The 15,000-nt window shown below is 49.1% G+C and overlaps 1 protein-coding gene across 5 annotated transcripts in view; it reads left to right on the top strand.

The window, feature by feature from the left end:
• Nucleotides 1-15,000, top strand: part of Girdin (protein girdin) — a 348,114-nt gene that overhangs the window by 295,246 nt on the left and 37,868 nt on the right. For all 5 annotated transcript variants that reach the window (XM_070113403.1, XM_070113393.1, XM_070113389.1 and 2 more), the window contains exons 5-6: nucleotides 5,530-5,670; nucleotides 10,726-10,847. In XM_070113403.1, coding sequence (XP_069969504.1) covers nucleotides 5,530-5,670; nucleotides 10,726-10,847 — 263 coding nt within the window. The remainder of the gene's footprint in view (nucleotides 1-5,529; nucleotides 5,671-10,725; nucleotides 10,848-15,000) is intronic.

Here is a 15,000-nt window from a genome sequence, read left to right as displayed (position 1 = left end):
AAGGGCGAAAATGATGGGGAGAGGAGAGGAGTGAAAGGGGGAAAGGGGAAGGGGAAGAAAATGTGGAAGAGGGTCGAGGGAAGGGGGAAGAAGATGGGGAGGGGGAGGAGTGAGAGAGGGAAGGGGGAAGAAAATGAGGAAGGGGGAGGAATGAGAGGAGAAGGGGGAAAGGTGATGTGGAGGGGGAGTGAGAGGGGAAAGGGGGAAGGATTGACGGGCAGGGGAGGCCAGGTGAGCACACACAGGTGGTTCTGGGTTAGTCCTTCGCGTGGCCGTCCCTTGGAATTATCTACGAGGCAGGTGGTTCTCACGCGGGTCGGCAGGTGGTGATCAGGGTATCCGCTGATTGTGGAAGGGATTTCAAGGCTGCAAAAGTTCTCAGGCGGTGTTCAGTTGATTCGGAGGTGTTCATGATATTCGGACACGCCCCCCCCCCTCTCAAAGAACCCATCTTGTATCCTTCGTCCTCGATCGTCGCTCTTTCATCTATTCTCATTTCCCGTCATTCGCTACCTCTCGTTACCCGTCGCCCCACCCTTCATTCCTCACCTCCTTGCCTTCATTCCTCATCCTTTGCCCCGCAACCCCTCCTCTTTCCTTTCCCCTCCCACCCACCTCATCCTTATTCACTTCCCCTCCCCCACCTCATCCTTATTCCTTTCCCCTCCACCCCACCCCTCATCCTCATTCATTCCCTTCCCCCTCTACCTCATCCTCATTCCCTTCCCCTCCCCCCACCTTATCCTCACCCCCCACCTCATCCTCATTCCCCATTTCCTACACACTTCATCCCCTCATCCCCTAACCATGTCCCCCCCCATTCCCCCTCCCCCCTTCCCGGTTGCCACGTCCATCCCCCGGGGGCGGTGCGGCGGGGAATGTCGAAGTGGAGCGAAATACATAGGAAGTTGAAATCGAATCCGGACGCTGGCTCTGCACATCGGAAAGGCCAGTGTCGTTGTACGATTTCCTTGTTGGGTTTTGGGGCTGGTGTGTTGTTTTTTATTCATGTGTTTTGTTGTTGTTGTTGCTGTTGTTGCTATTTCTGGAGTTACGTCGACTTTATTGTTGTTATTTCTCGTCGTTCAGTTGTTTTGTTCTCGCCTTAATTATCATCGGTGCTATCCCGTAGTCATTATTACCATTATTATTCACCATCATCATTTATCATCACCACCATTTATCACCATCAGCACATCAGTCATCATTATCAGTATCTGATATCATCATCATCATCGTCATCTTGTATTATAATTATCATTTTTTGTCATTATTCTTGCTTTCACTATTCACACTTTCAAAACCACCACCACTGTTATTACTGAAGTTGGTGCGATTTTTTAAAATTTGTTTTCTTCGTTTTCCCGAAAGAGATCCATATTCTGCAAAATGTTGCGTCGTGAAAATGGATAAAGCATTAGGCACTATGTTAAAGTATGCCGGGATGTAATGGATTTTTTTTTTCTCTCTCACTCTCTCTCTTTTCTTTTTTTTTTTGCTGTTCCTTGCCTCGGTCGATGATGCACGAGAAAATGCTGTTCCAAGTTTGCCGTGTAAATATTGCAATTTTCTGCTTAAATTCCCGCAGCGTTTTTCGGTTGTTTACTTTGGCTGATGGGAATATCTCGCTCTCACTCTCCCTCATTCACTTACTTATTCACTCACATTTACACACACACACACACACACATACTCTCTCTCTCTCTCTCTCTCTCTCTCTCTCTCTCTCTCTCTCTCTCTGTCTCTCTCTCTCTCTCTCTCTCTCTCTCTCTCTGTGTGTGTGTGTGTGTGTGTGTGTGTGTGTGTGTGTGTGTGTGTGTGTGTGTGTGTGTGTGTGTGTGTGTGTGTGTGTGTGTGTGAGTGAGTGTGAGAGAGTGAGTGTGAGTGACAGCGAGAGAGAGAGAGAGAGAGAGAGAGAGAGAGAGAGAGAGAGAGAGAGAGAGAGAGAGAGAGAGAGAGAGAGAGAGAGAGAGAGACGGGTCAACAGACACTCCAGAGCTGAGTTACTCGAGGAAAATTGGTCAAGACGTGAACTTAGAGTGCCACTTACAGGCCACTTATGCACTCCTGTTTAGCGTGAACTTGAAAAAACTTTTTCGATCTCGCTGCGGACTAATTGATGGGAGAGGGGAATGGGGGGATGGAGGGATGGGAAACTGGGGAAGAGGCATCGAGAATCGAGGCTAGACAGAGTTGGGCTAGAGGGGGAGGTGCCTGGGGATGGGGCAGGAGAGGGGGAGGGCTGTAAGAGTGGGGCTAGAAGTGGAAGTGCCTGGGGAGTGGGGAAGAGGAGTGGGGTTTAGGGAATGGGGAGAAGTGGCCAGGGATGGGAACAAGGTATTAGGGAGTGGAACTTGAGAGGGAGGGTCTGGGGGGGGGGGGTAGAGAGAGGGAAGAAACCTGGGGGTGAGGGAGAGGCAAGAGAGGGAGGGCTGGGAGAATGGGGCTAGGGGGAGGGGGAGGGGAAGGGGTGACTCTTATGGTTATTACCTTTTCTACGATATTCGTGTAAGACTTTTTTTTTACAGCTTGTCTCCCCGCGGAGCTCGCTCGATATATATGTGTTAGCGAGATTGGAAAACACAGCAGTTCTTTTCTGTCCATTGTTTTTTTTATTACTTCCGTGTTTTATTAACATATTTTCTTGTGTTTAATATGAAGGAATTGGTTTTATGAATATTTCTGAGATTTTTTGCTATCGTTGTATGAGGTGTTTGGCTTTTTTTTTTCAAGTGTTTTAGTGTCTCTGTCAGCGGTGTGTGCGTGACGTGTATGCAAAATGTCTCTTTTATGTATTTGTCATGCATCGACGTGCAGATATTCGCGTTATTAGTCGTAATAATAGTACTAAACCGCCGAGATAACGATAACGAAGTCACCAATAATGAACTTTCTGCAACATCGACATTAATAACGAAGAAAAAAAGTGTCATATTCGCTTCCAAAGAGAGCTTTTCCCCCAAAATAAGCCCGATTTTCCCTCTCTCTCTTGTCAGTGGCGACGTGACACATCGCGGAGCCACATGTGCATGACGTCCGGCCTGCAGCGAGTGTGTCATGCGATCATGGGCTTTGAATGAATGAATTGATAAAATTCCTTCTCTCTCTTTCTTTTTTATGTCGCTCTCTCTCTCTCTCTCTCTCTCTCTCTCTCTCTCTCTCTCTCTCTCTCTCTCTCTTTCATTCTCTCTCTCTCTCTCTCTCTCTCTCTCTCTTTCATTCTCTCTCTCTCTCTCTCTCTTTCATTCTCTCTCTCTCTCTCTCTCTCTTTCATTCTCTCTCTCTCTCTCTCTTTCATTCTCTCTCTCTCTCTCTCTTTCATTCTCTCTCTCTCTCTCTCTCTCTCTCTCTCTCTCTCTCTCTCTCTCTCTCTCTCTCTCTCTCTCTCTCTCTCTCTCTCTCTCTCTCTCTCTCTCTCTCTCTCTCTCTCTCTCTCTCTCTCTCTCTCTCTCTCTCTCTCTCTCTCTCTCTCTCTCTCTCTCTCTCTTTCATTCTCTCTCTCTCTTTCATTCTCTCTCTCTCTCTCTTTCATTCTCTCTCTCTCTCTCTCTCTTTCATTCTCTCTCTCTCTCTCTCTCTCTCTTTCATTCTCTCTCTCTCTCTCTCTCTCTCTCTCTCTCTCTCTCTCTCTCTCTCTCTCTCTCTCTCTCTCTCTTTCATTCTCTCTCTCTCTCTCTCTCTCTCTCTCTCTCTCTCTCTCTCTCTCTCTCTCTCTCTCTCTCTCTCTCTCTCTCTCTCTCTCTCTTTCATTCTCTCTCTCTCTCTCTTTCATTCTCTCTCTCTCTCTCTCTCTCTCTCTCTCTCTCTCTCTCTCTCTCTCTCTCTCTCTCTCTCTCTCTCTCTCTTTCATTCTCTCTCTCTCTCTTTCATTCTCTCTCTCTCTTTCATTCTCTCTCTCTTTCTTTCTCTTTGTGTGTGTCGCGGTGTATTAGCAAGATTTATGAGAGCTCTGTATAATCTGCGGACGTGGGAAACTATTCCCCGAAACCTTTTTGCGGCTTATAATTTACATTTCCTCTTTCCTCCGCGTTGTCCTTCTCGCCGAGCCACAGAGCCATCTCCCACGGACTTTTCCCCGTCTATTTTCTTTTAAAACTTACACTGGGGAATGCCGTACACGCGTCACGAGACGGTGGGCAGCAGAGGGCACGCGGCAGGGAGCGCACGGCAGAGAACACGCGGCCCACGGCAGATGGTGCGTTCCTCGTTCCCTAGTAATGGCCACTTCTCGCAGCCCGGCAAGAAACCCACCCGGCATTTTTGGCTCATTGGGGAAAAAAAAGTGCAAGAATTTCCTGCCTCTGGAAGATGGAGATGATGGAATTGCGGGGAAGGAGGAGGAGGAGGAGGAGGAGGACAGGGGATGTGATAAGTGGATGGATGGGGAGGAGGTGGTGGAGGAGGGAGGAGTAGAAGAATGTGGAGGAGAAGGGGAGAGGACGTGTTAAGTGAATGGAGGGGGGGAGATGGAGGAAGGGTAGAAGAATGTGGAAGAGGAGTAGGAGAGAGGACAGGTAGAGTGGATGGATGGTGAGGGGAAGTTGGAAGAGAAATTGGTAAAGAAGAGGAAGAAGAGAGGAAAGGGGAGAGGGGAGCTCGAAGGGGAAATTGGTCAGGGGGGAAGGGGAGGGGGAGGGGGAGGGGGTCCATCACGGCGCATGCCTCGTGTGGGAACTCCTGTCAATGACGAATTTGTCCGGATCCGGGTTGGAGGCCGATAATGGGCGGTCGTGTTCATGTTCGATTGCATGTTGGGGGAAAGTTAGACGGAGGAAAAATGTGTAGCGTGCGGTTGGTATTTTTTCTTAACTGGATTATGGGTTAGTCTTAAAAAGTTTATTTTCGTCACGGTTTATAATTTGGCTCTTGGGTGATTTGTGCGACGTGATGTAACGGGTGGATATATCGTTGACATACTTACCTGTGTCACGTGCGCGTTAAAGCCTTGCAGGGAGCACCTACAATCACCCCGGTCATCCAGATCAGGGGTCCTTACCTGGGGGCCATGGCCTCCCTGGTGCTCTCTGGGGGACCATGGAGCAACTTTGACGTCGAATTAAACTGAACTTTAGCTTCTATAATACCTACATATGATTATCTCTCAGAAAGCCATAAAGTGGAATTTTTCCACAAAGTGTTCTTGTCTTATAGCTATTAACACCATGAAAATATTTATTAGTGATAACTGAATCCGAAAAGATGGCAGACACTGAATGGGGCCATGGAGATCATTGTGTATTGGTCGGGGGCCACGGAATAGGAAAGATTGGGAACCACTGATCTAGATCATCACAGCCACCCTAGTCACTTCAGTCATATCAGTAATTCCAGAAACCTGTCACCCCAGTCACAGTCACCCTAGTCTCACCAGACATCTTAAGTCACCTTATTTACGTCTTTCGCCACAGCCACCTAAGGTACACTTCCCAGTCACCTGCTTTGGCCTTCTCACCTTGGCACCTTCACTCACCTTGGCACCTTCACTCACCTCACTCATCTCACTCACCTTCCTCTCGCCTCTCTTCACAGGTGACGGACAACCCTGAGGCGGTGTGGCCCTCGGAGTGGAGCACGATCGAGGCCGTCCCCGAGGACCAGCTCGCCGCGTCCTTCAACATCCTCGTCAGGCACTGCAGGAGGCTGGCGCAGGAGAGGGATGGCTTCCATCAGGTAAGGCCTCCGAATGTGTTAATTTATAAGAATGGGTCTGTAGCCATTTTTTTAGGGGGTGGGGGCTTATTTTTGTTGTTTTTAGGGCATTAATTTTCTTATTTTCAGGGCCTGATGGGTAATATGATGTTCATTCTCACTCACATTACTGTAATAATGTTCACTTGGAATTAGGCATTTCTCTTCAAACATTTTTCCTCTTATTCACCCGTGGAATTTACACGTGGATTTCAGCCTTCAAAAGATTCGAAGAAAATTCAAATTCAGAGTCAAATTTCAAAGAAAATTTTAGTGGGTGATAAATAAACGAGAGCGAACGACCGTGTGAACGACGGAGGTCAGAGACTTTCGAGTGAGGCAGAGAGAGACAGGCAGAGGGAGGGAGAGAGGAGAGGAGAGGGAGAAGGAGAAGAGAGGGAGAAGGAGAAGAAAGAGAGACAGAGAGAGAGAGAGAGAGGCAGAGGAAGGGAGAGAGGAGAGGAGAGGAGAGGGAGAAAGAGAAGAAAGAGAGACAAAGAGAGAGAGAGAGAAAGGAGAAGAGAGAGAGAAGGAGAAGAGAGGGAGAAGGAGAAGAGAGAAAGAAGGAGAAGAGAGGGAGAAGGAGAAGAGAGAGAGAGAAGAAGAGAGGGAGAAGGAGAAGAGAGACAGAAAGAGAGAGAGAGAGAGAGGGGGGAGGAGGGGATAGGAAGAGGGAGAAAAAAAAAGAGGTAGAACGAGAGAGGAGGAGAAGGAGAAGGAGAAGGAGAAGGAGAAGGAGAAGGAGAAGGAGAAGAAGAAGGAGAAGGAGGAGGAGGAGAGAGGAGAAGCATAAGGAGAAGGAGGAAGAGGAGGAGGAGGAGGAGGAGGAGGAAAAAGAACGAGAGAGAGGAGGGGGGGAAAAGAACGAGAGAAGAGAGTAGAGCGAGAGAGAATCATGCAGTTTCCCACGCATGGTACAACTGATACGTTAGGGTGTGTCTCGATGGATGGTCGTCTGGCCGGCGTCCCTTGCGGAGGGTGGGAGGGCTGCAGGATGGGGAGGATGGGGAGGATGGGGAGGCTGGGGTAGGTAGTAGGTTGGCTAGCACTTTTGAGGTCTGCGTGTGTGTGTGTGTGTGTGTGCGCGTGTGCGTGTGCGTGTGCGTGTGCGTGTGCGTGTGTGTGTGTGTGTGTCTGTGTCTGTGTCTGTGTCTGTGTCTGTCTCTCTCTACCTGCCTGTCTGTGTATGCCTGTATGTGTCTGCCCGTAGCGTATATCTTCGCGTTCAGCCATATAGGCCTATGCTTAGACATTCCCAAGAGTGCATCTGAGCGGAAATGGGCAGTATGATTTTTTTTTTTTTTTTTTCTCCCCCTCCTTTTGTTACGCGAGATCGAGGCGCGTCCAAGTCCGTCTTAGGCCGGCGTCGGTTTTCTTGAGGAACGTGATGTAAGTATGATGTATTATCCACGCCCGCCGCGGCCTTTTCATTCCCGCTTTTATTATCTTTCCTTTCTGGTTCGTCTTCCGTCTTTATCCCTTGTCTTGTCTTCTTTCCTTCTTCTCTTTCTCGTTCGTCTTCCGTCTTTATCCCTTGTCTTGTCTTCTTTCCTTCTTCTCTTTCTCGTTCGTATTCCGTCTTTATCCCTTGTCTTGTCTTCTTTCCTTCTTCTTTTTCTCGCTCGTATTCCGTCTTTATCCCTTGCCCTCCTTCTCCTTTTTCTATTATTGTCTACCGCTCGTATACTTTCGCCTAATTCTCGTTTTCGCTCTATATCTACCTATATTTCCTTGTAATTTTTTCGTCTTTTGCATCCTTGCTTTTTGTCGCCCTACACCTGTATCCTTGTCTTTCTTCTCCTTCCCTCTTTATTTCCTTGCTCTTCTTCCCCTTCCGTCGTTATCCTATATTCTTATTCCCTTTCCGTCGTTAACCTTCACTCTCGCCCTCCTTCTTTATCCTTACCTTTGTTCTCCTTATTTTTTCTCTATTTCATCGTTATCCCTTATTCTTCCTCCATCTTTATCCCTCGCCCTTCTTTTCCTTCCATCTTTATCCCCCACTATCGTTCTCCCTCCATCGTTACTCTTCACCCTCGGCCTCCTTCCATCTTTATCTCTACCTTTGCTCTTCTTCCCATCCCGTCTTTATTGTCTCGCCCTCGCTATCACTCTCTTCTCTCCCTCCATTCGTTTTTCTTCACTCTCGGTCCTCTTCCGTCTTTTATCATTATCCATCCCCTTCCCTTCCCGTTTGTATTGTCTCGCCCTCGCTATCACTCTCTTCTCTCCCTCCATTCGTTTTTCTTCACTCTCGGCCCCCTCCCGTCTTTTATCATTATCCATCCCCTTCTCTTCCCGTATTTATTGTCTCGTCCTCGCTATCACTCTCTTCTCTCCCTCCATCGTTATCCTTCACTCTCGCCCCCCTTCCACCGTTTATCATTATCCATCCTCTTCTCTTCCCGTCTTTATTGTCTCGTCCTCGCTATCACTCTCTTCTCTCCCTCCATTCGTTATCCTTCACTCTCGGCCCCCTTCCGTCTTTTATCATTATCCATCCCCTTCTCTTCCCGTCTTTATTGTCTCGTCCTCGCTATCACTCTCTTCTCGTAGCGACGTCACCGGGTAGTTAGCGAGCGTGAGCGTGTCGGCGGAGCGTGGGAAATGCGCAAAGACCGAGGGCGAAAGAGGGAGAGGGGGAGATGGAGAGAGAAGGAGGGGGAAGGGGGGGTGGAGAGGGAGAGAGGTGGAGAGGGGAGGAGGAGATAGAGAGGGAGAGGGGATGATGGCGAGGGAGGGGGAGGGGGGAGGAGGAGGAGATGGAGAAGGAGGGGGAGACGGGGAGGGAGAAGGAAAAGGAGGGGGAAGGGGGTGCAACGCCAAGGTCACGTGATGAGAATCTATGGGTAGATGAGGGAGGGTAGGGGATGGGTGGATAGTGGGGGGATGGGGGGATGGGGGATGGGTGGGTGCAGAAGGTGTGGATGCCGCTGGACAGAGGCTTGTGTTTTCACTCTCGTGTGTTTTCACTCTCTCTCGCGTGTCACTCTTTCATATTTTCACTTTTTTTACGTTTTCACGCCCGCGTTTTCTCTCTCTCTCTTCACTTTCTCTTTCTTTGTTTCTGTCACTTGTACACTTTCTCCATCTTTCTTCCCTCTTCTTCCTCTCTTCTCTCCCTCCAATCAACTTCTAATACATTCTTTTTTTCCTTCACAATGCATTCTTTTTTTTTGCCTTCCTAATTTCTTCCCTATTTTATCCCAAACCCTACCTTGATTTCTTCCATTTTCCTTCCAATTTCTTCCCAGTACTTCCCTTTTCATTCCTTATTCCGACTGTATCCCCATCCTGTCCCCCATTATCCCTCTATGCTCAACTTATCCTTACCCTTAGGCCCCTATCCTCCCTCCTTCCCCCTATACTCCCTATACTCCCTTCCTCTTTATCCTTCTCCCTCTCTCTTTCCCCCTATCCCCCTCCTTCCCCCTATCCTCGGCGTATAGGGGGACGGAGAGATCCACCCCCCTATGCTCCGTCCCTCCTTCCCCCTATACTCCGTCCCTCCCTCCCCCTATACTCCCTCCCTCCTTCACCCTATCCACCCTCTCTCCTTCCCCCTCTCCTCCCTCCCAACATCCCCTTATCCTCCCTCCTTCCCCCTTTCACCCTCTCTCTTTCCCCCTATCCTCCTCCTTCCCCCTACCCCCCTCTTTCCCCCTATCCTCCCTCCTTCCCCCTTCCTCCTTCCCCCTTCCTCGCCGGGCACTGTCACAGACTCGGGATCTGGGCGAGTGCGGCGCCGCGACCGCCCCGGACTGCGGCGTCGTGGCGATGACGCGCGCTTTTCCTCCCCAAGTTTTCTAGAGTTTCTTTTGATCGCTTCTGTTTACGAGCCTTTGTGTGTGTGTGCGTGTGTGCGTGCGTGTGTGTGTGTGTGTGTGTGTGTGTGTGTGTGTGTGTGTGTGTGTGTGTGTGTATGTGTATATGTATGTGTATGTGTATGTGTATGTGTATGTGTGCGTGTGGGTGTGCGTGTGCGTGTGCGTGTGCGTGTGCGTGTGCGTGTGCGTGTGCGTGTGCGTGTGCGTGTGCGTGTGCGTGTGCGTGTGCGTGTGTGTGTGTGTCTCTCTCTCTCTCTCTCTCTCTCTCTCTCTCTCTCTCTCTCTCTCTCTCTCTCTCTCTCTCTCTCTCTCTCTCTCTCTCTCTCTCTCTCTCTCTCTCTCTCTCTCTCTCTCTCTCTTCCTCCCTCCCTCCCCCTCTCCCTCCCCCCCTTTGTGTGAGATTCTGATCTGGAATGATGATTGGTAGTCGTCTGGATGTTTTTCTTTCTGTATTGGATGATTGGAGTTGGTTTTGTGTGTGTATGTGTATAGATCGATACATCCATAGCACTTCTGTACGTTTATGCTTATTCTTGCGTGGGTTTGCACACGCGTACACCTATCTGTACACATGCTATACATCCGTACACTTGTTAGAATACTATGCTTACATATTTACTGAATATATATGGAGATATGAATACTGTGCGTTTTCACGTGTATGTAAATATTTGCATATTGAGTAGAAGAAATACCTTGCATATTGTGAGAAGAATACACGCATGACTATGTCTGCAGAGATATTTTTATGCCTCTTAGGAATGCCTCTGCACATTCCGTACATGTGCAACAATCATGTGTGCTTTCATTCATGGCGACAAGCACGATCATGCAGTCGATATCACCTCCAGCCTTCACGCGCAAAATGCTGCTGTCGCTCTCATCGTCGTCTGCCTCTGTTCTCTTACGTTGTGGTTCTTCTTTCGATTTTTTGTTTTTACTTGGTTTCTTTTTTTTCACTCGCTTCTATCGTACTTCTGCTTACGCCTGTCTCTCTTCTCTTTTGCTTGTCTTTTTTTCTTCTTCCTTTCCCTCTCGCCTCTTCTTTTTCTTATTCTTCTCCTTCCTCCTTCCTCCATCTTCCTCCTACTTCCTCCATCTTCCTTCTTCTCCTTCCTCCTCCTCCTTCCTCCTTCTCCCTCCTCCTCTCCCTTCCCCCACATCTCCCATTTATCATCCCCATTTTCACCTCCCTTTTCCCCCTTTCCAGGACCTCCTACGCTCGGTGTGCGGAGAGCGGGACGAGGAGGACGCATCTCAGGAGAGTGTGCACCATCTGGGCGTCCAGCTGGCCGACTGCAAGGCCCAGCTGCGTCGCCTCCGTCAGGAATAGTGAGTGCATCTCCCTGTGACTTTGTTGTGATGTTATTTATTGGACTTTTATCGTGTATTTTTTTATGTGTTGTGATATTTTGTGTCGTGTTTTTTTATGAGTTCGTCTCCCTTTCCGTTTGTTGTGATGTTGTTTATTGGATTTTATTGTGTATTTTTTTATGGGGTGTTCGTCTCCCTCTGAATTTGTTGGGATGAATTTTCTTTATTTTATTTTATCGTGTTTTTTTTCTCGCTTTTTTCTTTTTCTTTCCTTTCTTTTCTTTTAATGAGTCCGTTTCCCTTTCCGTTTGTTGTGATGTTTTTATGTTATTTGATTTTATCGTATTTTTCATCTACCTTTTAATTTGTTGAGATGTTTTTTTTTATGTTATCGTGTTATTAATTGTGTCGAGTGTGTGCCTTTATGGGGAAGACAGTGCCAAGGTCTTTGCCTTAGGGATTTTGTTTTGTTTTGTGGTTGCATCATGACTGGCTGGCACTGTTCCTGTGGTGCCAGCTGTTAGGCGGGAACTGGCGTTGATTTTTTTCCTTTCTCTCTTTTCTCTCTCTTCTCTCTCTCTTCTCTTCTGTCTCTTCTCTCTCTTCTCTCTCTTCTCTCTCTTCTCTCTCTTCTCTCTCTCTCTCTCTCTCTCTCTCTCTCTCTCTCTCTCTCTCTCTCTCTCTCTCTCTCTCTCTCTCTCTCTCCTTTTTCCTCCTCTTCCTCCTCAGTCCCTCATCTTCCCTTCTTCATACCTCTCTGTGTTTGCCTCACCATTTACCTCCCTCAATCTCCGTCTCTCTTTTATTTTTTGCTCTTCCTTTTCCTCCCTCTCCTTTGCCCCCTCCCCCCCCGATCTCCGTCCCCCTCTCCCTTTTCTTCTCTCTCCTTCCTCCCCCTAAGTCTTGCCTTTCACCCCCACCCCCAGTCTTACCTTCCTCCCCCACCCAATCTTGCCTTCCTCCCCCACCCAATCTTGCCTTCCTCCCCATCCCCAGTCTTGCCTTTCATCCCCCTCCCCCCATTCTTTCCTTTCACCCCCACCCCCACCCCACCCAGGCTTACCTTCTCCCCACCCCCAGTCTTGCCGTCCTCCCCATCCCCAGTCTTTCCTTTCATCCCCCTCCCCCCCCATTCTTTCCTTTCACCCCACCCCACCCCAGTCTTGCCTTTCACCCCCCTCCCAGCCTCCCATTAAGCCCCCATGACGAGCTGTTGTCTGAGCTTAAGAGATTCCCCGAGTCATCTGCTCACGTGAGAGCGCAGCGGCAGCCGACAGGTGAGTAAGCAAGCAGGCAAAGCAGGCAGGAGTTGTATCCGAGGGCATCCACTCTCCCACTTCCCCCCCTCCGGCCCCCTCCCTTCGTTTCTTCACCCCCCACTCCTACCTCCCCCCGTCTCTTCTTCTCACTACCATCCCTTTCTCTCCTTTGCTCGTTCCTATCTTATTCTCGATAATTTTTTCTTCTTCTCCTTCCCTTTCACCACTTCTCTTTCACTCTTTCTCTCTCTCTTTGTCTATTTTCTTTCTTTCTCTCCCCTCTCGCTCTCTCTCTCTTTCTCCCCCTCTCGCTCTCTTTTTCTCTCCGTCTCTCTCTCCCACCCTCTCCCTCCTTCCCTCGCTTCCTCCCTCCCTTGCCTCCCCCACTCATTTTCTTCCACCTATTCCACCCTCCTCCCTCCATCACCCCACTCTCTTCCCCCTCCCCCAAACCACCTCCATTCCACCCTCCCTTTTTATCTCCCACCCCCAACATTCCCTACCCCCTCTCCCGATCTCCCCAGCCCCTCCCCCTCATTTTCCCCATTTTCTCCCCAACTTCCCCAAACCCCCTTCCTTCAGACTTCTTCTCCCCACCTCCCATCCAATTCCTCATACTTCCCCCCACCCCACCCGCCCCCCAAACGTCCTATTACCCCCCCACCCCCGCCCGCACCATCATCACCCCCTCCACCACCACCCCCTCCCCCACCACCCCCTCCACCACCACCCCCTCCACCACCACCCCCTCCCCCCTAAAACGTGTCGGCGGCGGCGGCGGTGGCCAGTAGCCTTTGGGAGGAGCCTGTGTGTGTTGACCAGTACCCAGGGGTGAATATCCTCCTCAGGGGGGGGCGGAGGGGTAGGGTAAGGGGGGGGGTAGAGTTAGGGGTGATGGCGCCTGGATAAGGGAGGGAAAGAGAAAAGGGGGAAAAGGGAGGAAGGAGGAAGAGGTGAAAGGAGAAGGATGAATGTGGGGAAAATGAATGGGAGGTGCTGTGGGATATGGAAGGGGAGAGGGGAGAATGGAGGAGATAAGGTAGGAGAGAAAGAGAGAGTGTTGGAGGTATGAAGAAAAAAAGGGTGGAAAAGGTCATAAAGAAAGGAAGGAAGAGAAAATTGAAGAAAAGGAGAACGAAGGCTTGCGGGAATGTTATGGTATTTAGAAAGAAAGGAAGGGACGGAGGATGAGAAGGCTAAGGGGAGAGAGGGAGAGGCAAAAATAGAAGGAAAAGAGGGAAAAACGAAAGGATAAATGGGAGGAATGAAAGCTAAGGCGCGTAGAAAAAGGGGAATGGAAATAAGGAAACGAGAAAGATGTAAAACACGGAAAGAAACAAGTGGAAGAGAGAGAGGGTGTGAACTAGAAAAGAGAAAAGGATGATTAGAAAAGTGGGGAAAAATGGAAGAAGTAGAAATTAGAGAAAGGAATTGGTTGGAAAGAGAGTGAAGCAGAAGAGGAAAAGGAGGAGAGACATGAGGAGGAGGAGGAGGATATGCATGAGAAGAAAGGGAGGCATGAGTAGAAAGGAGGAGGGGGAGGAGGAGAAGCACGAGGAGAAAGAGGAGGAGGAGGAGGAGAAGGCGAAGAAAGTGCATGAGGAGAAAGAGGAGGAGAAGGAAAATTAGCGATATGAGCAGAAAGAATAAGAGGAAAAGGAGAAACAGACATGGGCAGAAAGAAGAGGGAGGAAAAGGAGAAGGAGAGACATGAGGAGAAATAAGAGGAGGAGAAGAAGGAGAAGGAGAGACGTGAGCAGAAAGAAGAGGAGAAGAAGAAAGAGGAGAATGAGAGACGTGTGGAGAAAGAGAAGGGGAGACATGAGTAGAAAGAAGAGGAGAAGAAGGAGGAGGAGAAGGAGAGACGTGAGGAGAAAGAGGAGGAGGAGGGGGAGGAGAAAGGAGGAGAGGAGGGAGCGAACGCCTAGCAAGGTGAAGGTCGCCTCGTGGCCCGTGTCCAGGTGTTGCGAGGGAAGGAGGAGAGGGGGCGAAGGGAGGGTCAGAGGAGGCGTGTGGAGGGGGGTGAGTTCACGTGGAGGGTCGTCTCACATGGTCGTCACGGCGGGTATATCGATGTGCACGACTGGCGGCGGCCTTGTGTGCGTGTGCGTGTGCGTATGATGTGTTTTCATGGTCTTGTGTGTGTGTGTTTTTTTTGTGTGGGGAGGGGGGGGGGGGTATTTACGGGGTGGGGTGTATAGGAGTATGTGTACGTTTTCTGTGTGTATGTGTGCGTTTATGTTTGTGAATACGTGTGTGTTTATATGTATATATGTACGTATCTGTATGACTACGTACATATGTGTGTGTGTGTGTGTGTGTGTGTGTGTGTGTGTGTGTGTGTGTGTGTGTGTGTGTGTGTGTGTGTGTGTGTGTGTGTGTGTGTGTGTGTGTGTGTGTGTGTGTGTGTGTGTGTGTGTGTGTGTGTGTGTGTGTGTGTACATATGTAGCTTGGATGAGGTGGTGTTTGTGTGTGTTGTTCGAAAATAAAAGTTCGTCACGCTTCAGAAATCATGATGGTGAGGTGGAGGAGGAGGAGGAGATGAAGACGAAGAAGATAAAGAGGAGATGAAGATGAAGAAGATAAAGAGGAGATGAAGACGAAGAAGATAAAGAGGAGAAATAAGATGTAAAAGTATAGATGGAGAGCGTTGGAGGAAGAGAAAATGGAAGAGGAAGCGTAAGAGGAAAAGGGGAAGATCAAAAGGAAGAAGGAAGAGAGAAAACTGCATATAAAGAAAAGGAGAGAAACCAAAAGAATGCAGAGAAAATAAACAAAATGGAAGAAAGCACGAACCGGAGGATGAGAAGAAATAAAGAAGTAAAGAAGAAAAAGTTTTTAATCATAACAGATCAGCCTCCCCAAAAAGAGAGAGAGAGAGAGAGAGAGAGAGAGAGAGGGAGAGAGAGAG

Source organism: Penaeus vannamei, chromosome 3 (assembly GCF_042767895.1).
Source record: "Penaeus vannamei isolate JL-2024 chromosome 3, ASM4276789v1, whole genome shotgun sequence".
Lineage (NCBI taxonomy): Eukaryota > Metazoa > Arthropoda > Malacostraca > Decapoda > Penaeidae > Penaeus > Penaeus vannamei.
The sequence above is the reverse complement of the archived record's forward strand: the minus strand, read 5'-3'. Positions and strand labels throughout refer to the sequence as shown.